Source organism: Sorex fumeus, unplaced genomic scaffold (assembly GCF_029834395.1).
Source record: "Sorex fumeus unplaced genomic scaffold, SorFum_2.1 ptg000032l, whole genome shotgun sequence".
Classification (NCBI taxonomy): domain Eukaryota; kingdom Metazoa; phylum Chordata; class Mammalia; order Eulipotyphla; family Soricidae; genus Sorex; species Sorex fumeus.
The window spans coordinates 9,900,753-9,914,216 of NW_026606089.1; the positions used below are offsets into that span (position 1 = coordinate 9,900,753).

Genomic DNA, 13,464 nt, shown 5'->3' on the forward strand with positions numbered 1-13,464 from the left:
TCCTGGCCAGGTCAGCTTCTATCTTGCTTCAAATGGGGGTCTGTCCATTTTCTCTACTGCACAGTTGCTGTTTTCCCATTGTACCAATTAAGTGTCTTGCTAGAAGATATCTTGAAGTTATGTAAATATTTGGTTATTTAAATTTGACTTCTAGCAAGAATTTTTAAATTGCTGTATTTGGTTTTGGTGTCTGGGGCTATCCCCAGCGTTATGCAGGACTTACTCCTGGCTCCTGTCCTTCGTCAGGGATCACTCCTGGTGGGGCTTGGGGACCATATGGGGTGCCAGAAATCAAACCTTGCCAGCCTGCATGCAAGGCAAGCATCTTGACTGCTGTACTGTTTCTCTGACCCTGTTAGCCACAGTAGTTTTTAAACATTCTTTGATGACTCATGCTTGAGATCATTCTTAACTGTGAAGTTCCCAAGGATTTTCTACTTCAGTTTTTTCTTCTTTTTTTTTTCATTTTTTATAATTTTATTTATTGAATCACCGTGAGAGCTGTTACAAAGCTTTCGGGTTTAAATCTCGGTCATACAACGAAACACCCGTACCTTCACCAGTGCCCATTCTCCACCACCAAAAAACCCCAGTATACCCCCATCCTACACCCTTCCCCTACCTGTGGGGCAGATGATTTCCACATTACTCTCTCTCTACTTTGATTACATTCAATATTTTGACCCAGATCCACCATTATTATTTGGACTTTTACCCCAACACTCAGATATGCTGAAAAGGCAACACTACACAATTTGTTTTCTATTGCTGGTTATTAATAACATATGATGTTGCACGGCTACAGTAGGAATTGGAATTCTGAAGTTTTAACAATTAAATCTGCCAAAACCTGCTGGGTTCCAAGATTTGTTCCTGAGTCTCTGGGATCATGGCCATTAAGCAGCTTGATCAGGAGCCAGAAAGGCCGTTCATGGGCAGTGACTTGGGGTCTCGTTGGGACAGGGAGGAAAGGGCTGGCTCCAGCCCCATCCCTTGAGGTCCTGCGTGTCTCGTCACTGAGGGCCCAAACCTGACTGTCCAGTGGCCTCTGGCAGATGGCAGCCACCGAGCCGCCAAGGGGGAGCAGGCGGAGGGACAGCACCTTTCCTTCCTGGGGCAGCCCGGTGACAGTAACCTACTGTGTGGTCCAGACGCATTTCTGCCCAAAGCCACTGGGTTCTGAGATTTGTTTCTGAGTCTCTGGGATCATGGCCATTAAGCAGCTTGATCAGGAGCCGTGGAGCCGTGGAGGCCGCTTGTGGGTGGTGACTTGGGATCTCGTTGAGACGGGATAGAAAGGGCCGGACCCCCCCACCCCTATCTTGTGAGGCCCCGCGTGCCTCGTCACTGTGGGCCCAAACCTGACTGTCCAGTGGCCTCTCGAGGATTGCGGTCACCGAGCCGCCAAGGGGAACAGGCCAAGGCACGAAACTTATTCCCACCTGGGGTGGCGCAGCGCTGGTAACTTACTACACGAACAGGACGCATTTCTGCCAAAGCCATTGGGTTCCGAGATTTGTTTCTGAGTCTCTGGGATTATGGTCATTAAGCGGCTTGATCAGGAGCCAGAGAGCCGTTCATGGGTGGTAACTTGGGATCTTGTTGTGGTGGGAAGGAAAGGGCCAGCTTTATCCCCATCCCGTGAGGCCCCGAGTGTCTTGTCACTGTGGGTGCAAACTTGACTGTCCAGTGACCTCTGGAAGATGGCGGCCACCAAGCCGCCTAGGGGGAGCAGGCAGAGGGACAGCACCCTTTCCCCCCTGGGTTGGCCTGGTGACAGTAACCTACTGTGCTGTCCGGAGACATTTCTGCCAAAAGCTGCTGGATTTCGAGATTTGTTTCTGAGTCTATGGGATCATGGCCATTAAGCAGCTTGATCAGGAGCCAGAGAGGCCGTTTGTGGGTGATGACTTGGGGTCTCATTGGGATGGGTGGAAAGGGCCAGCTCTACCCCCATCCCGTGAGGCCCCATGTGTCTCATCACTGTGGGCCCAAACCCAACTGTCCAATGGCCTCTGGAGGATGACGGCCACTGAGCCGCCAGGGGGAACAGGCCAAGGCATGAAACCTGTTCCCACCTGGGGTGGACCGATGCCGGTAACCTACTGCAGGGATCAGACGCATTTCTGCCAAAAGCCGTTGGGTATCGAGATTTGTTTGAGTCTCTGGGATCATGGCCATTAAGCAGTTCTATCAGGAACCAGAGAGGCCGTGCCTCCAATTATATAGCTGAGCTGGAGGTGGTTTGTGGGTGTGTCTCCCACATACTTAACTTTTGGCAGTTGGCTTTCTTGGTAAACTTGCCCCAAGTTTTGGGGGTCTGGCCAAAGGCACAGCAGCAATTTTGGGGTATCTGGAAGTCTGAAGGCGCCATCAGGCTGCTGATGCACTCGCCTCAGAGGTACAGATTGACCTGCTGGCGGCACCATACCCCCCCAGTTTTTTCTTCTAACCTTACACTTCTCCACCTTTACAAGTTCAATATGGAACCATGCAAGGATTTATACTTCTTTTTTGCCAAACAGGGTAGTGGTTACACACAAGGTACAAATTCATATGCTGCAAAAAAATATTCCACAGTAAATTTTCAGCAGAGAAAGGAATGAATGATCCTACGCCATATACAACAATGTGCATGCTAGTCTTCAATCTCTCAGTTCCAAAAGAAAGTTTTATTTGTATTTCTACCCGTGCTTCCCGTAGCCTTTTCTTCCCATGCCCTTCTTGTATACTCATTTACTTAGAGCCTGAATGGCATTTGCTTGCATATTTTTGGTTTTCTGGTTTGGTTTGGGGGCCACACCTGGCACTTCTGGATGACCATACATGTGGTATTGGACTGAATCCCAGGCTTTTACATGCAGAGCCAGTTCACCAGCCCTTGTGAACTATATCTCAGACCTTTTGTGTATTACATGCTATAAAAGTTAATAAGCCATCAAAAGTTATGGCTGGGGCTGGAGCGATAGCACAGTGGGTAAGGTGTAGCACAGCGGGTAAGGTGTTTGCTTTGCACGTGGCCAACCCGGGTTCGATTCCCAGCAACCCATATGGTCCCCCGAGCACCACCAGAAGTAATTCCTGAGTGCATGAGTCAGGAGTAACCCCTATGCATCTCCAGGTGTGACCCAAAAAGCAAAAAAAAGTTAATGGCAGTAATTATTTGTAGCTTTAAGTAAGTACTATATCAGAATCTTGTATTTGTCAATTATATTAATGTGACAAACTTTACCTTTGTGCAAGAGAACGGAGGTGACCCTGAAAGAAGGAAAATTTTGTGGAAGCAGCCATTTTTGGTCAGCAGAGTCTCTGATCATAAGCGTGAAAGAAGCTTTCTCTGGGTTAGGGATGGGGTGGGGTGGGGTGGGGGCATGGCAGAGGGCCAGTTGATGCAATTCTGCCACTCCCACTTCTCATTGTTTTTCCCTATAGTTTTTGGTCTGCACCCAGCGATGGTCAAGGGTTACTCCTGGCTCTGCATTCAGCAATCACTTCTATTGGTGCTTGAGAACCATATAGGATGCTGGGGATCAAACCCCAATCAGCCGCATGCAAGGCCAAGCACCCTGCCTGCGTACTATCCTCTGGCCTCTCCATCTTATTTTTTTCTGCGGGAGGAAACTGGTTATGTTTATTTAGGTTTTGTTTCTGCTGCTGTTGTTTGGGGGTCACACCCATGGTGCTCAGGAGGTACTCTGGCTCTGCTTAGAGGTCATACCTGGCAGTGCCGGGGATCAAAGTGGAGCTAGTTTCCTGCAAGGCAAGTGCTTTACCCTTCTGTTTGTTTTGGGTTTTATTTGTTGTTTTGGGTTGAGTCACACCCTGAGATGCTCAGGGTTTTCCTGGCTCTATCCTTGTGAATTATTCCTGACATTGCTGGAGTATCATGGGCATTGACTCCAGGTCTGCTGAATGCAAGTCATGGCGCCCTACCCACTATACTAAGTCTCCAGCCCCAAGTGCCTTGCCCTCTATTGGCTTTCTGGCCCCTAAAGTAATGGTCTCATGGATTTCCCCTCATCCCTTTCTCTGATGAAAGAAGAGAAAATTAAAAGAAAGAGAAAAACGTTTTTTCTAGGAGTTTTGAAAAAATTGTGTGTTTTCAAAAAGCTGGCAGTATGTGATGGACAGGTTAGGGACTAAGATATGTCCAATGGCTGATTTTTACCTCTAGTTGAAATTAATATTACATTGCAGCAAATGTTTCTTATTTGGAAAGTATTCATAGTAAATAGAGTTTTATTTTAATCTGCTGCTTAGTGTTTATTTAACTTTCAGGCCATACTCACAGTGCTCAGAGTTTGGTCCTGGTTCAACTCTCAGGGCTCACTCCGGAGATGGAACCCTTGTGGGTCTTGGGAGATCATATGGGGTGCCAGGGATGGAACCTTTGTGGGTGCATGCAAGGAAAGCTCCCTACTTGCTGTGCTTCTCTTTGGCCTCAAGCTGGATTTTACTTAAATTTTATGTTCTCGCCTTCCCAGTTTTTGTGACTGCTTAGATTTGCAGGGATCATGAAGTATCACAGAGGAAAGTGGGTCTTCATGAGTCTGGTATCAATCATTCCTGACTGCTGGATTTTCTTTTTTAACTGCAGGAGGGCCTCCTGATGCAGTCAAGTGAAGAACGTTTATGCATGGACCTCCCTGAAGATTGTCAAAGGAGCAAAGGTATTTGTTTCTTCCATGTTTTTTTTCCCCCACCACTATACAGTTTTTGGATCACAGCTTTTGTTTTGCATTAGAAATTATAAATTTACATTAGAAGTTATAAATTGGATTGACCTCTGATATTACCCACAAATGTACTTGAAGACTCCTATTATTATCTAGTTTGGGATTTTGACAGGAGTTCACTTCCTGCTTTTTCCATAATGAATCTGTTGGCAGCGTATCAAATCTTTATTGCTAGTGTAAAGCCTTTGGTTTGATTTTACAAAGCTAAGCTGTCTCTTTGAAATGGTCATTGTGGACCGGGGAGGAATCTGCCCTGTAGAGCTGATACTAGGGCAGCGCATGGCAATTTTTATTTGGGGGATAGCACTGTGAATTACTCAGATTACTCTGATGATGCTGGGGACCTCCAGGGCTGCGCCAGTTGAGGCTTATGGTACCACGTGGTTCCAGAGATCAGAGATCAAACTCAGGTTGGCCACATGTAAGGCCTTAATCCCTCTATTATCCCTCTAGCCCCAGGGCATTGCATTCTTGCTGTCTTGGGAGAGGTGGAAGGAAATGTGTTCTCCAGGTTACCAAGAGAGCTCTCTCAAAAACAGCTTCATTTCTGTTACCTCTGTTTTGTTCCTCGAAATAATGATTGGATGGAGATGCCTCTTGTTATCACCTTTAGTTTGCCTGATTTGATTGAGGAAACTGAGGCACAATAGAAAACAGTTGCTGAACCAAGATTTTTCACTCCTCCTCAAGGTTAAAAATCACCTTAAATGTAGTCCAGAGAGATAGTACAGCCGACCTCTGTTCAGTCACCAACACTACATATGCTTCCCTGAGCATAGCCAAGTGTGGCTGAAATCCCCTCCTTCCCACCCCCACAAATGAAAAATCATTCTAGGTAGCTTTAGAGATGACTGTATGCAATTAAGGTTATTGTAGGATAATCAACCTCAAAGAAAAGAAAATAGAGCTAATGCAATTAATTATCTGAGCATTTTGAAACTCTGGTATAATATCAGATTGACTTTGATTCTTGGCAACCTGAACAGTATTAAGGAGTCACAAATCATACTAGGAGAAAAGAGACTTTTTTTCAGTTTGTCATTGCTTCCGATGCTGGAGATTTTCTTTGTGATTCAGAGGCTTGACTGTCTAGTACAGATTAAAGTTTTGAAGGTAGAAATTTCACTTTGCAAAGCATGCATACTGAGTTATCTCTCTGGAGTCTTCACTGGTTTTTTTATTATTATTATCATTATTATTATTACTATTGTTGGATTAGAGCTACAGCACAGTGGGTAGGGTGTTTGCCTTGCATGCAGACGACCCGGATTTGATTCCTTCGCTCCTCTCGGAGAGCCTGGCAAGCTACTGAGAGGATCTCACCCATATGGCAAGCCTGGCAAGCTACCCATGACGTATTCGATATGTCAAAAAACCGTAACAAGAAGTCTCACAAAGGAGACACTACTGGTGCCCGCTCGAGCGAATTGATGATCAACTGGAGGACGGTGCTACTATTATTATTTTGGGTTTCAGGCTCCACCTGTTTATGCTCAGGGCTTACTCGAGGGTCAATATGTGGTGCCAGGGATTGAACTCTCAAGTTGGCTTAGTGCAAGGCAAGCTCCCAACCTAATGTACCATCTCTGTGACCCTGCACTGATTTTTAAACAAGAAAACCAGAGTTTTCCCCTTGAGGACATCTGACAGATTACTTTCCACTTACAAAAACTGGTGGAGGTCAGAGAGAGAATTCAAGCAAAGCCCTGCATGGCATGCCTGCAGCCTACCTGTACCTCTGGGTGCGGCCCCCATATGAAAAACAAAAAGAAAAAAAAAACTTGTCTGGCACTGGAGAGAGAGCTCAGTCAGCTGGAGCAGAATTTCCACTCTGTCTCCAATTATAGCTTCTACTTCTGAATTTATTAAATTTGACTTTTCCTTGTGGAATCTCTTACGTCATTGCTATTTCAAGTTGAGCTGTTTCACATTTACTGTTGCACACTGTACAAATTGCTGTCCATTGTTTTATTTGTATTGAATTTTGAAAATTCTGAACTGGGGGTACCTCAGAGCTCTGTGTTCTACATTAATTTGTAAATCTGCCCAGAAGTTAGTCTCGACTCTCTGCACTGAGGTGTTTAGTGAATGCGCCTCTGCAGCTGCTTTCTTCTCTCGTGGGTTTAGTGTCCTTTTCGCATTAACATGGCTCCAGGGTCTTAAGGTACTTGGCAGTTTCTGTCTGTGCCTCGATATAAACATAGTGAACAGATTAATTCTTTCGGAGGATTTTGGGCCACAGCTTGTGGTGCGTGGGGTACTACTTCCACCTCGGTGTCTGGGGATCATTCCCAGTGATGTTCATGCAGCTCTGTTGTACGAGAAATCAAACCCTCGGGCCAGAGAGATAGTCCAGTGGGAAAGGCACTTGCTTTGTGTACAGCTAACCTGGGTTTGATCCCTGGCACCGAATGTGGTCCCCAGAGCCCTGCCAGCAGTGATGGCTGAGCAAAATAAGTCAAACCCTGGGCTTGCATGCCTAGCCCTTTGAGCTATCTATCTCTTTGGTTCATAAGCGTAACACTTTTTTTTTTTTTTTAAATAAATTTTGGATCACACCCAGTGGTGCTCCGAGCTTACTCCTATTTCTGTGGTCAAGGATCACTCCTGGCTGGGCTCAGGGGAACATGCAAACCCAGGTTAGCCTCGTACAAAGAAGCACCCTACCTGCTCGACCATCTTTCCAGCCCGACACTTTAAAAGGATCTTCTTGTTTACTAGACAGTTTTTCATTAGCAGGCCACATCCTGCATATCATTCCTTATTTCTTACTGTAGGGCAGATCCATGAAAGGTGGACCTAGGGAAGCAGAGATGGATGTTAGTTAAGGGGCCTTTTACCATGGGAAAGTATTTCCTGTTGGACACTCTGGCTAGTGCCCCTCCCTTTCTGCTCTTCTGAGTTTGTTGGTGTGGGACCACACTCAGCAGTGCTCTGGTATCACTTTTGGGGGTGCATGGTGACCATACAGGATGCCAAGAATTGAACCTGAGTGATTTGCATCTGCCTTGCACACTATACTGTCTCTCCAGCTGCCTACTGTTTTGAATTTTAATGGGACCCTTTAATGTCATTTTCTGTTTAGTGTTTAATAATTCATAAAACTGATTTATCAGATCTGTTATCCCGTCCGGCTCCCCCACCCTGTTCCCAGTTCTGTATAAATAGCTTGCTTGAGAAGTTTGTATGTAATAAAGATGGAATGGGCACCAGAAAATATACTAGTATCGTTCTCATTAATTACTCTAAAATGAGAAGATCACTAGACATTGGAAGAGCATTGGAGAAAATACAGTGTGATACAGAGAAGGTAGTCCAAAGGGAAAAGCTGCTTTACATAACTTTTTGGTTTTGTTTGGTTTGGGTTTTGAGTTTTATTGAGTGATACACAGCAGTGCTCAAGACTTACTCCTGGCTCTACGCTCAGAGATCACTCCTGGCTGGGGGAATATATGGGCTCGCTCTGGGGACTATAAGCGTCGCATTGAATCCAGGTCTGTTATGTACAAGGCAAGTGCCATAGCTGCTGTACTGTTGCTCCTGCCCCGTCTTATATAACTTTTAGATAGTAGAAAGTACTGTGAAAAATTAAAATTGAAGCAATCCTTTGAAGACCTGTATTTCTGTTATGTGGGTGAATTCAACAAAGTATGTAAATAAAGCCTTGGAAGCCTAACTGCTTTTAGATTAATAGGGTTAATTGATTTCTTCATAGTTGAAATGAACTTTTCCTGTTTTGTGTTACCTAATCATGTCATTATCCTCTTTTAATTTATATTTGGGGGGATAGAATGTTCAAAAACCAGCCTGTATCATACCCATTTAATAGATACTATTGAGGAAGAAGTCTAGACATTTGGAGAGTTGAATTTCTTATTGGTTTGTATACAATTCACTTTGGTTTTGTTTTCTTTGGAGGGTACACTTCCAGCTGTGGGGGTGCGGGTGATCAACCAAACACCTTGATGCTCTACCATTTTTTTCAGCTCCTGATAAATTTCACATTTTGGGGTGAGGCGGGGGTTGGGTCACACCCAACAGTGCTCAGGGATCCTGGCAGGGTTTGGGGTACCATGGGACACCAGGGATCAATCCCAAGTTGACAGCATACAAGACAAGCACCCTACACGCTCTGCTATCGCTCAGGCCCCAATAGAATGGGATCTCCTTTTTCTTTTAATTCTTGTTTGTTTGTTTGACCACCTAGCCCTGTGCACAGGGATCACTCCTGGCAGGGCTCGGAGGACTATGTGAAGTGCTGGGGATTGTACCAGCTTGGCCATTTGCAAGGCAAGCCGCTTATCTGCTATACTGTCTCTCTGGAGCTAAATTTCACTTTTTAAAAATAATGTGTGTACATGGTGTGAATTGGATTTGGGTCATTTTGGTTGATTTATTTTGATTTTTGGACTACACCTGGCAGTACTCAGGGCTTACTCCTACTGGTGCTCAGGGGTCATACATGGTGCCAAGACAGGCTTTGTTCAGGGCAAGCGCTTTAACCCCTTTACTGCCTCTCCAGCCCTTTTTTGCTTCTTTTGTTTTGGGGTCACACTTAGTATTACTCAGAGATCATTTCCAGCTCTGTGCCACTTAAATTTTTCATTGGTTGAAAGGTTTTGCTGAAGTGTCCTTGAATCTTTGTCAACTTTCAACTTGTCTGCCTCAGATTAAGATTGATTAGCGATAAATGTCCTCCCTCCCCCCCCCCCAAAAAAAAAAGGTTTTCTGGAGATACTTATAATTGAACTATTAAATTTTTTGTTTTCTGGGGTCTGTTTTTGTTTTGGGCCCTTCTCTGTGCTCAGGGCTCTACCCCTGGCTCTGTGCTCAGCAGGGATCACTCCTGGTACTTGTGATGACAGGAATTGAATAGGGTCGGTGGCGTGCAAGATAAGCATTCATCCCTGTATTATCACTGTGGCCCCTGCTTTTGTTTTATAGTTCAGGTTTTGTGTTAACAGAAGCATCGACATTCGTATTATGCACAGTCACCTCACAACCACCAAGCGCCATGCCCCTGAGTCCCCTTCGGTCCTCCTGCTCTTCACCCCCCAATCTGGTGCTCTCAGTTGGAGTATAAGGTTTTTAAAATAGTTCTATGGAGATGTGGTGCACAAACATAAAAGTCAGTTAATCAATTTAGTTAATCAATTTTTTGAGTTTTGAGAGTTATGCAGCCTTCCCATATATCTATTAGCAGTTATTTCTCACTCCACTTTAAAAACAAAGTGGGGTTGGGGCACACTCAGCAAGTCTCATGCTATATCTGGCTCTGTGCTCAGTATAGGAGTGACCCCTGGCAGTGTTGGGGGAACCAGAGGTGGTGCCAGGGATCTGAATCGGGGTCGCTACATGTAAGGCAAGTGTTTTTTAAGCATGTATTCTCTCCAACACCACCCTGGTCCTCCTTAACCCCTGCAGTCTCTTCCAACCACCAATTTACTTTTGTCTTTATTGATTTTTTTTTGGGGGGGGTGTTGGAGGGACATATTGAGCTTAAACCTGAATCTGTGCTCTGGGATCATTCCTGGCAGGGTTCAGGGGACCATGTGGGGTGCTGGGATTGATATCAGGGCAGCCACATGCAAGGCAAGCATCCTATTCTTTGTACTGTCTCTCTGGCCCCCAAATATATATATTACTCTTTTTCTCCCCAAATATATATTATTTTTAAAAGTCTGTGTTTATTCAGATTTCTTTTGTTTTTACCTGATTTCCTTCTCTGTTCTAGGAGACCATCCAGGATGCCACATTACCTTTATTTCCTCGTGACTCCTCTCGACTATGACAGTTTCTCCCACTTTTTTTTTGGGGGGGGGGGAGCCTTGAGAGTTAGTCTTGAGTACTATAGGTTTGGCATTCTTGAATGCTGTTCTCTGGGGTTTGTTTGCTTATTGCTTTTCTCATAAGTCTGAGGTGGTGGGCTGGGGGATGAAAATAACCCTGGTAAAGAGCCATACTTGCCACATCAGATCAGCCACTTAACATAAATGTGAAGTTTTTCAGGGTTTGGGAGGTACTCATGTAAGGGGCTATTTCTGGCTTCTGTGCTCATGTGTGACCCCTGTTGATGCTTGGGGGACCGTGTGTGCTGATAGGGCTAGGAATTGAACTGGGATCAGCCACATGCAAGGCAAGCATGCTCCACCCTGTTCTATCTTCACTTTCAGGGTACTCCACTGTCCCCTGTCTCCTACTCTTCAGCAGGAAGATGCTCTCTACTGCCTGTACGTAAGGGTGGAGACTTGGCCCGCTGCTCTTTTACCCCCACGCCCCCTTCCTTTCCATGTTGTCTTTGTTGTTCTTCCTGGGATGATGGGCTGCACACATGCGTGACTGTGGTGCTCACACATTGGAAGCTGTGGTGCTGCCCCAGGTGACACACATCATCCGGTGGCAGTGTTTTAACACTCAGTTGAGGAACAGTTGCCTTGCGGTATTTGTGGGGTGGTCGCTTCAGGGTCATCAGAGTCACTTCCTGGCAATGCACGTGCACATATTTTTAATTGTGGTGCTCGCTGGATTCCATACTCCTTTTGTGGTGCTTACACACACATGTTATGGTGCAGCTACAAATTGCTTGCCAGGATTGTGCTCAGGGGATTTAAACTTGGACCATTTGTTTGTAAGGTAAGTATTCTTCGGTCCCATGTTATACTACCAGGCTCTTCGCTGCCTTATTTTTATGTATTTTTGTTGGTTTGGGGGGGGGCCACACCTGGCGGTGCTCAGGAATCACTTCTCAGCAGTGCTCTGGGATCCTGCATGGTACTGGGGAATCTAACCTTTGTTAGCTGCATGCAAGACAAGTGCCTTACCTGTTGTTCTACCTTTCTGATCCTTCGTTTTTAATCTGTATTATTGAATTATTAGTAGAAAACTTATATTTACTGTTTTGTTTTGGCAATTATAGGGATTGAATCCCGGACTTCTTAGAAAACAAAGGTTTTCATTGTTTTAGGGGATGGGTTATTTTCCTTTTGGGGTTACACCAGCAATGCCTAGGGCTACCAAGTGGAACCAGGGATTAAATCCAAGGCCTCTGGGTGTCAGAATACCAAACATGCACTCCAGTCTTTTGAACTATCTCCCTTGCCCCAAAAAAGTCTTCATTTGAAAGGGGCTAGCGAGATAGTACAGTGGGTAAGTTACTTGCCTTGCATATGACTGCACTGGGTACAATCCCTAGCACCAGAGCGCTGGTCCCCAGAGCATTGCTAGGTGTGGCCCAAAAGCAAAAACAAAGTTTTGGTTTTGGCGAACTCTAGCGTTAAAGTATTCTCAATTGCATTCTTTTTCTTTTTTTTTTTTTTAAGTAATCATTACCTAACCTGGGGCTGGAGCGATAGCACAGTGGGTAGGGCGTCTGCCTTGCATGCAGCCAACATGGCTGACCCAAGTTCGATTCCTCCGCCCCTCTCGGAGAGCCCGGCAAGCTACCGAGAGTATTCGATATGCCAGACACAGTAACAACAAAGTCTCCGATGGAGACGTTACTGGGCCTGCTTGAGCAAATCGATGATCAACGGGAGGGCCTTTACTTTACTTTACTTTACTTTACTTTACTTTACTTTACCTAACCTGAAATCATGAAAAGTTAACATTATTTATAAAAAAAATATTTATTCAAAAAGCTATATTCTTGTGTTTTCTTGTTTTGTACTTGGGTGGGGGAGGAGGGAGCACTCCCAGGTCTGTGCTTGAGATTTCTCCCAGCAGTCGCTGGGAATTGAACCTGTGCCTCCCTCATGCAAAGCATTCTGCACTTTGAGCCATCTCTCTGTCCTTCTTCTTTGTTTGCTTCTAAGAATGTTACGGTTTTAGTTTTTACAGTTAGTTGTCTTGGTGGGAGGGGTGTCCCGTATCCATTACTGCTCAGGGCTGCAGAAAGCTCAGGGTTTGCTCCTTCTGGTTCTTTGGGGATCTGGGCTGCCCACATGCAAAGTATATTTTGCATGCACACAGCTCAGTGGACTATTTCTGTGACCCCTTCCATTATTGGCCTCTTATATGCTTTGATCCCTTGATAGCACATTATCTCTCAGCACTGCTGGAAGTGACCTCTGAGCACAGAACCAGGAGTGGCACCTGGATCCTGCCAGATGTAGCCCCCCAAATGAAAAACGAATATGATTAAGAATGCTTGAAGATATCACCATGTTTTCAAGCTTTAGATAGTTCCTCTTTCCTTCCTTTGCCCAGGAAATAGCTCTTGCTCTGCCTTCTCTCCAGGGTTCATTCTCTCTCTCTCTCTCTTTCTTTCTTTCTTTCTTTTCAGGGTGGTGGGGAAGGCCATACTCAGTGATGCTCAGGGCTTATTCCTGGCTCTGCATTCAGGAGTCAGTCCTAGCTGTGCTCAGGGGATCATATGGGATTCTGGAGATAGAACTCGGGTGAGCTGTGTGCAAGGCCAGTGCCCTCCCCACTGAACTGTTGGTCTGACCCCATCCCAGGATCCTTGTCTAACTGGAGATCAGATGTTCTTCCACCAGGAAGGAGCTCCGAGAGAGAATCTCGGCTTAAGAGCCTTGTTCAGTACAAACAGTTTGGAGATGGATGAAGAGGTAGTTTTCCCGAGTAGTTCTAATGAGGAATACAAATGGGCCTGTGCTGGAACATGGAGGGGAGGCCCATTTATAGTCAGGGGTGGTTTCACGAAGACTGAGGTGTTTAGTGGAGAGAGAATAACCAGTTAGAGCACCGATGCCTAGAAAGTCATGGTAGC

At 45.4% G+C, this 13,464-nt stretch overlaps 1 protein-coding gene across 4 annotated transcripts in view; it reads left to right on the forward strand.

Annotated features, from left to right (window-relative positions):
• The window catches only part of PRR14L (proline rich 14 like), a 79,627-nt gene that overhangs the window by 26,980 nt on the left and 39,183 nt on the right, over positions 1 to 13,464 (forward strand). For all 4 annotated transcript variants that reach the window (XM_056116468.1, XM_056116467.1, XM_056116470.1 and 1 more), the window contains one exon: positions 4,598 to 4,670. In XM_056116468.1, coding sequence (XP_055972443.1) covers positions 4,598 to 4,670 — 73 coding nt within the window. The remainder of the gene's footprint in view (positions 1 to 4,597; positions 4,671 to 13,464) is intronic.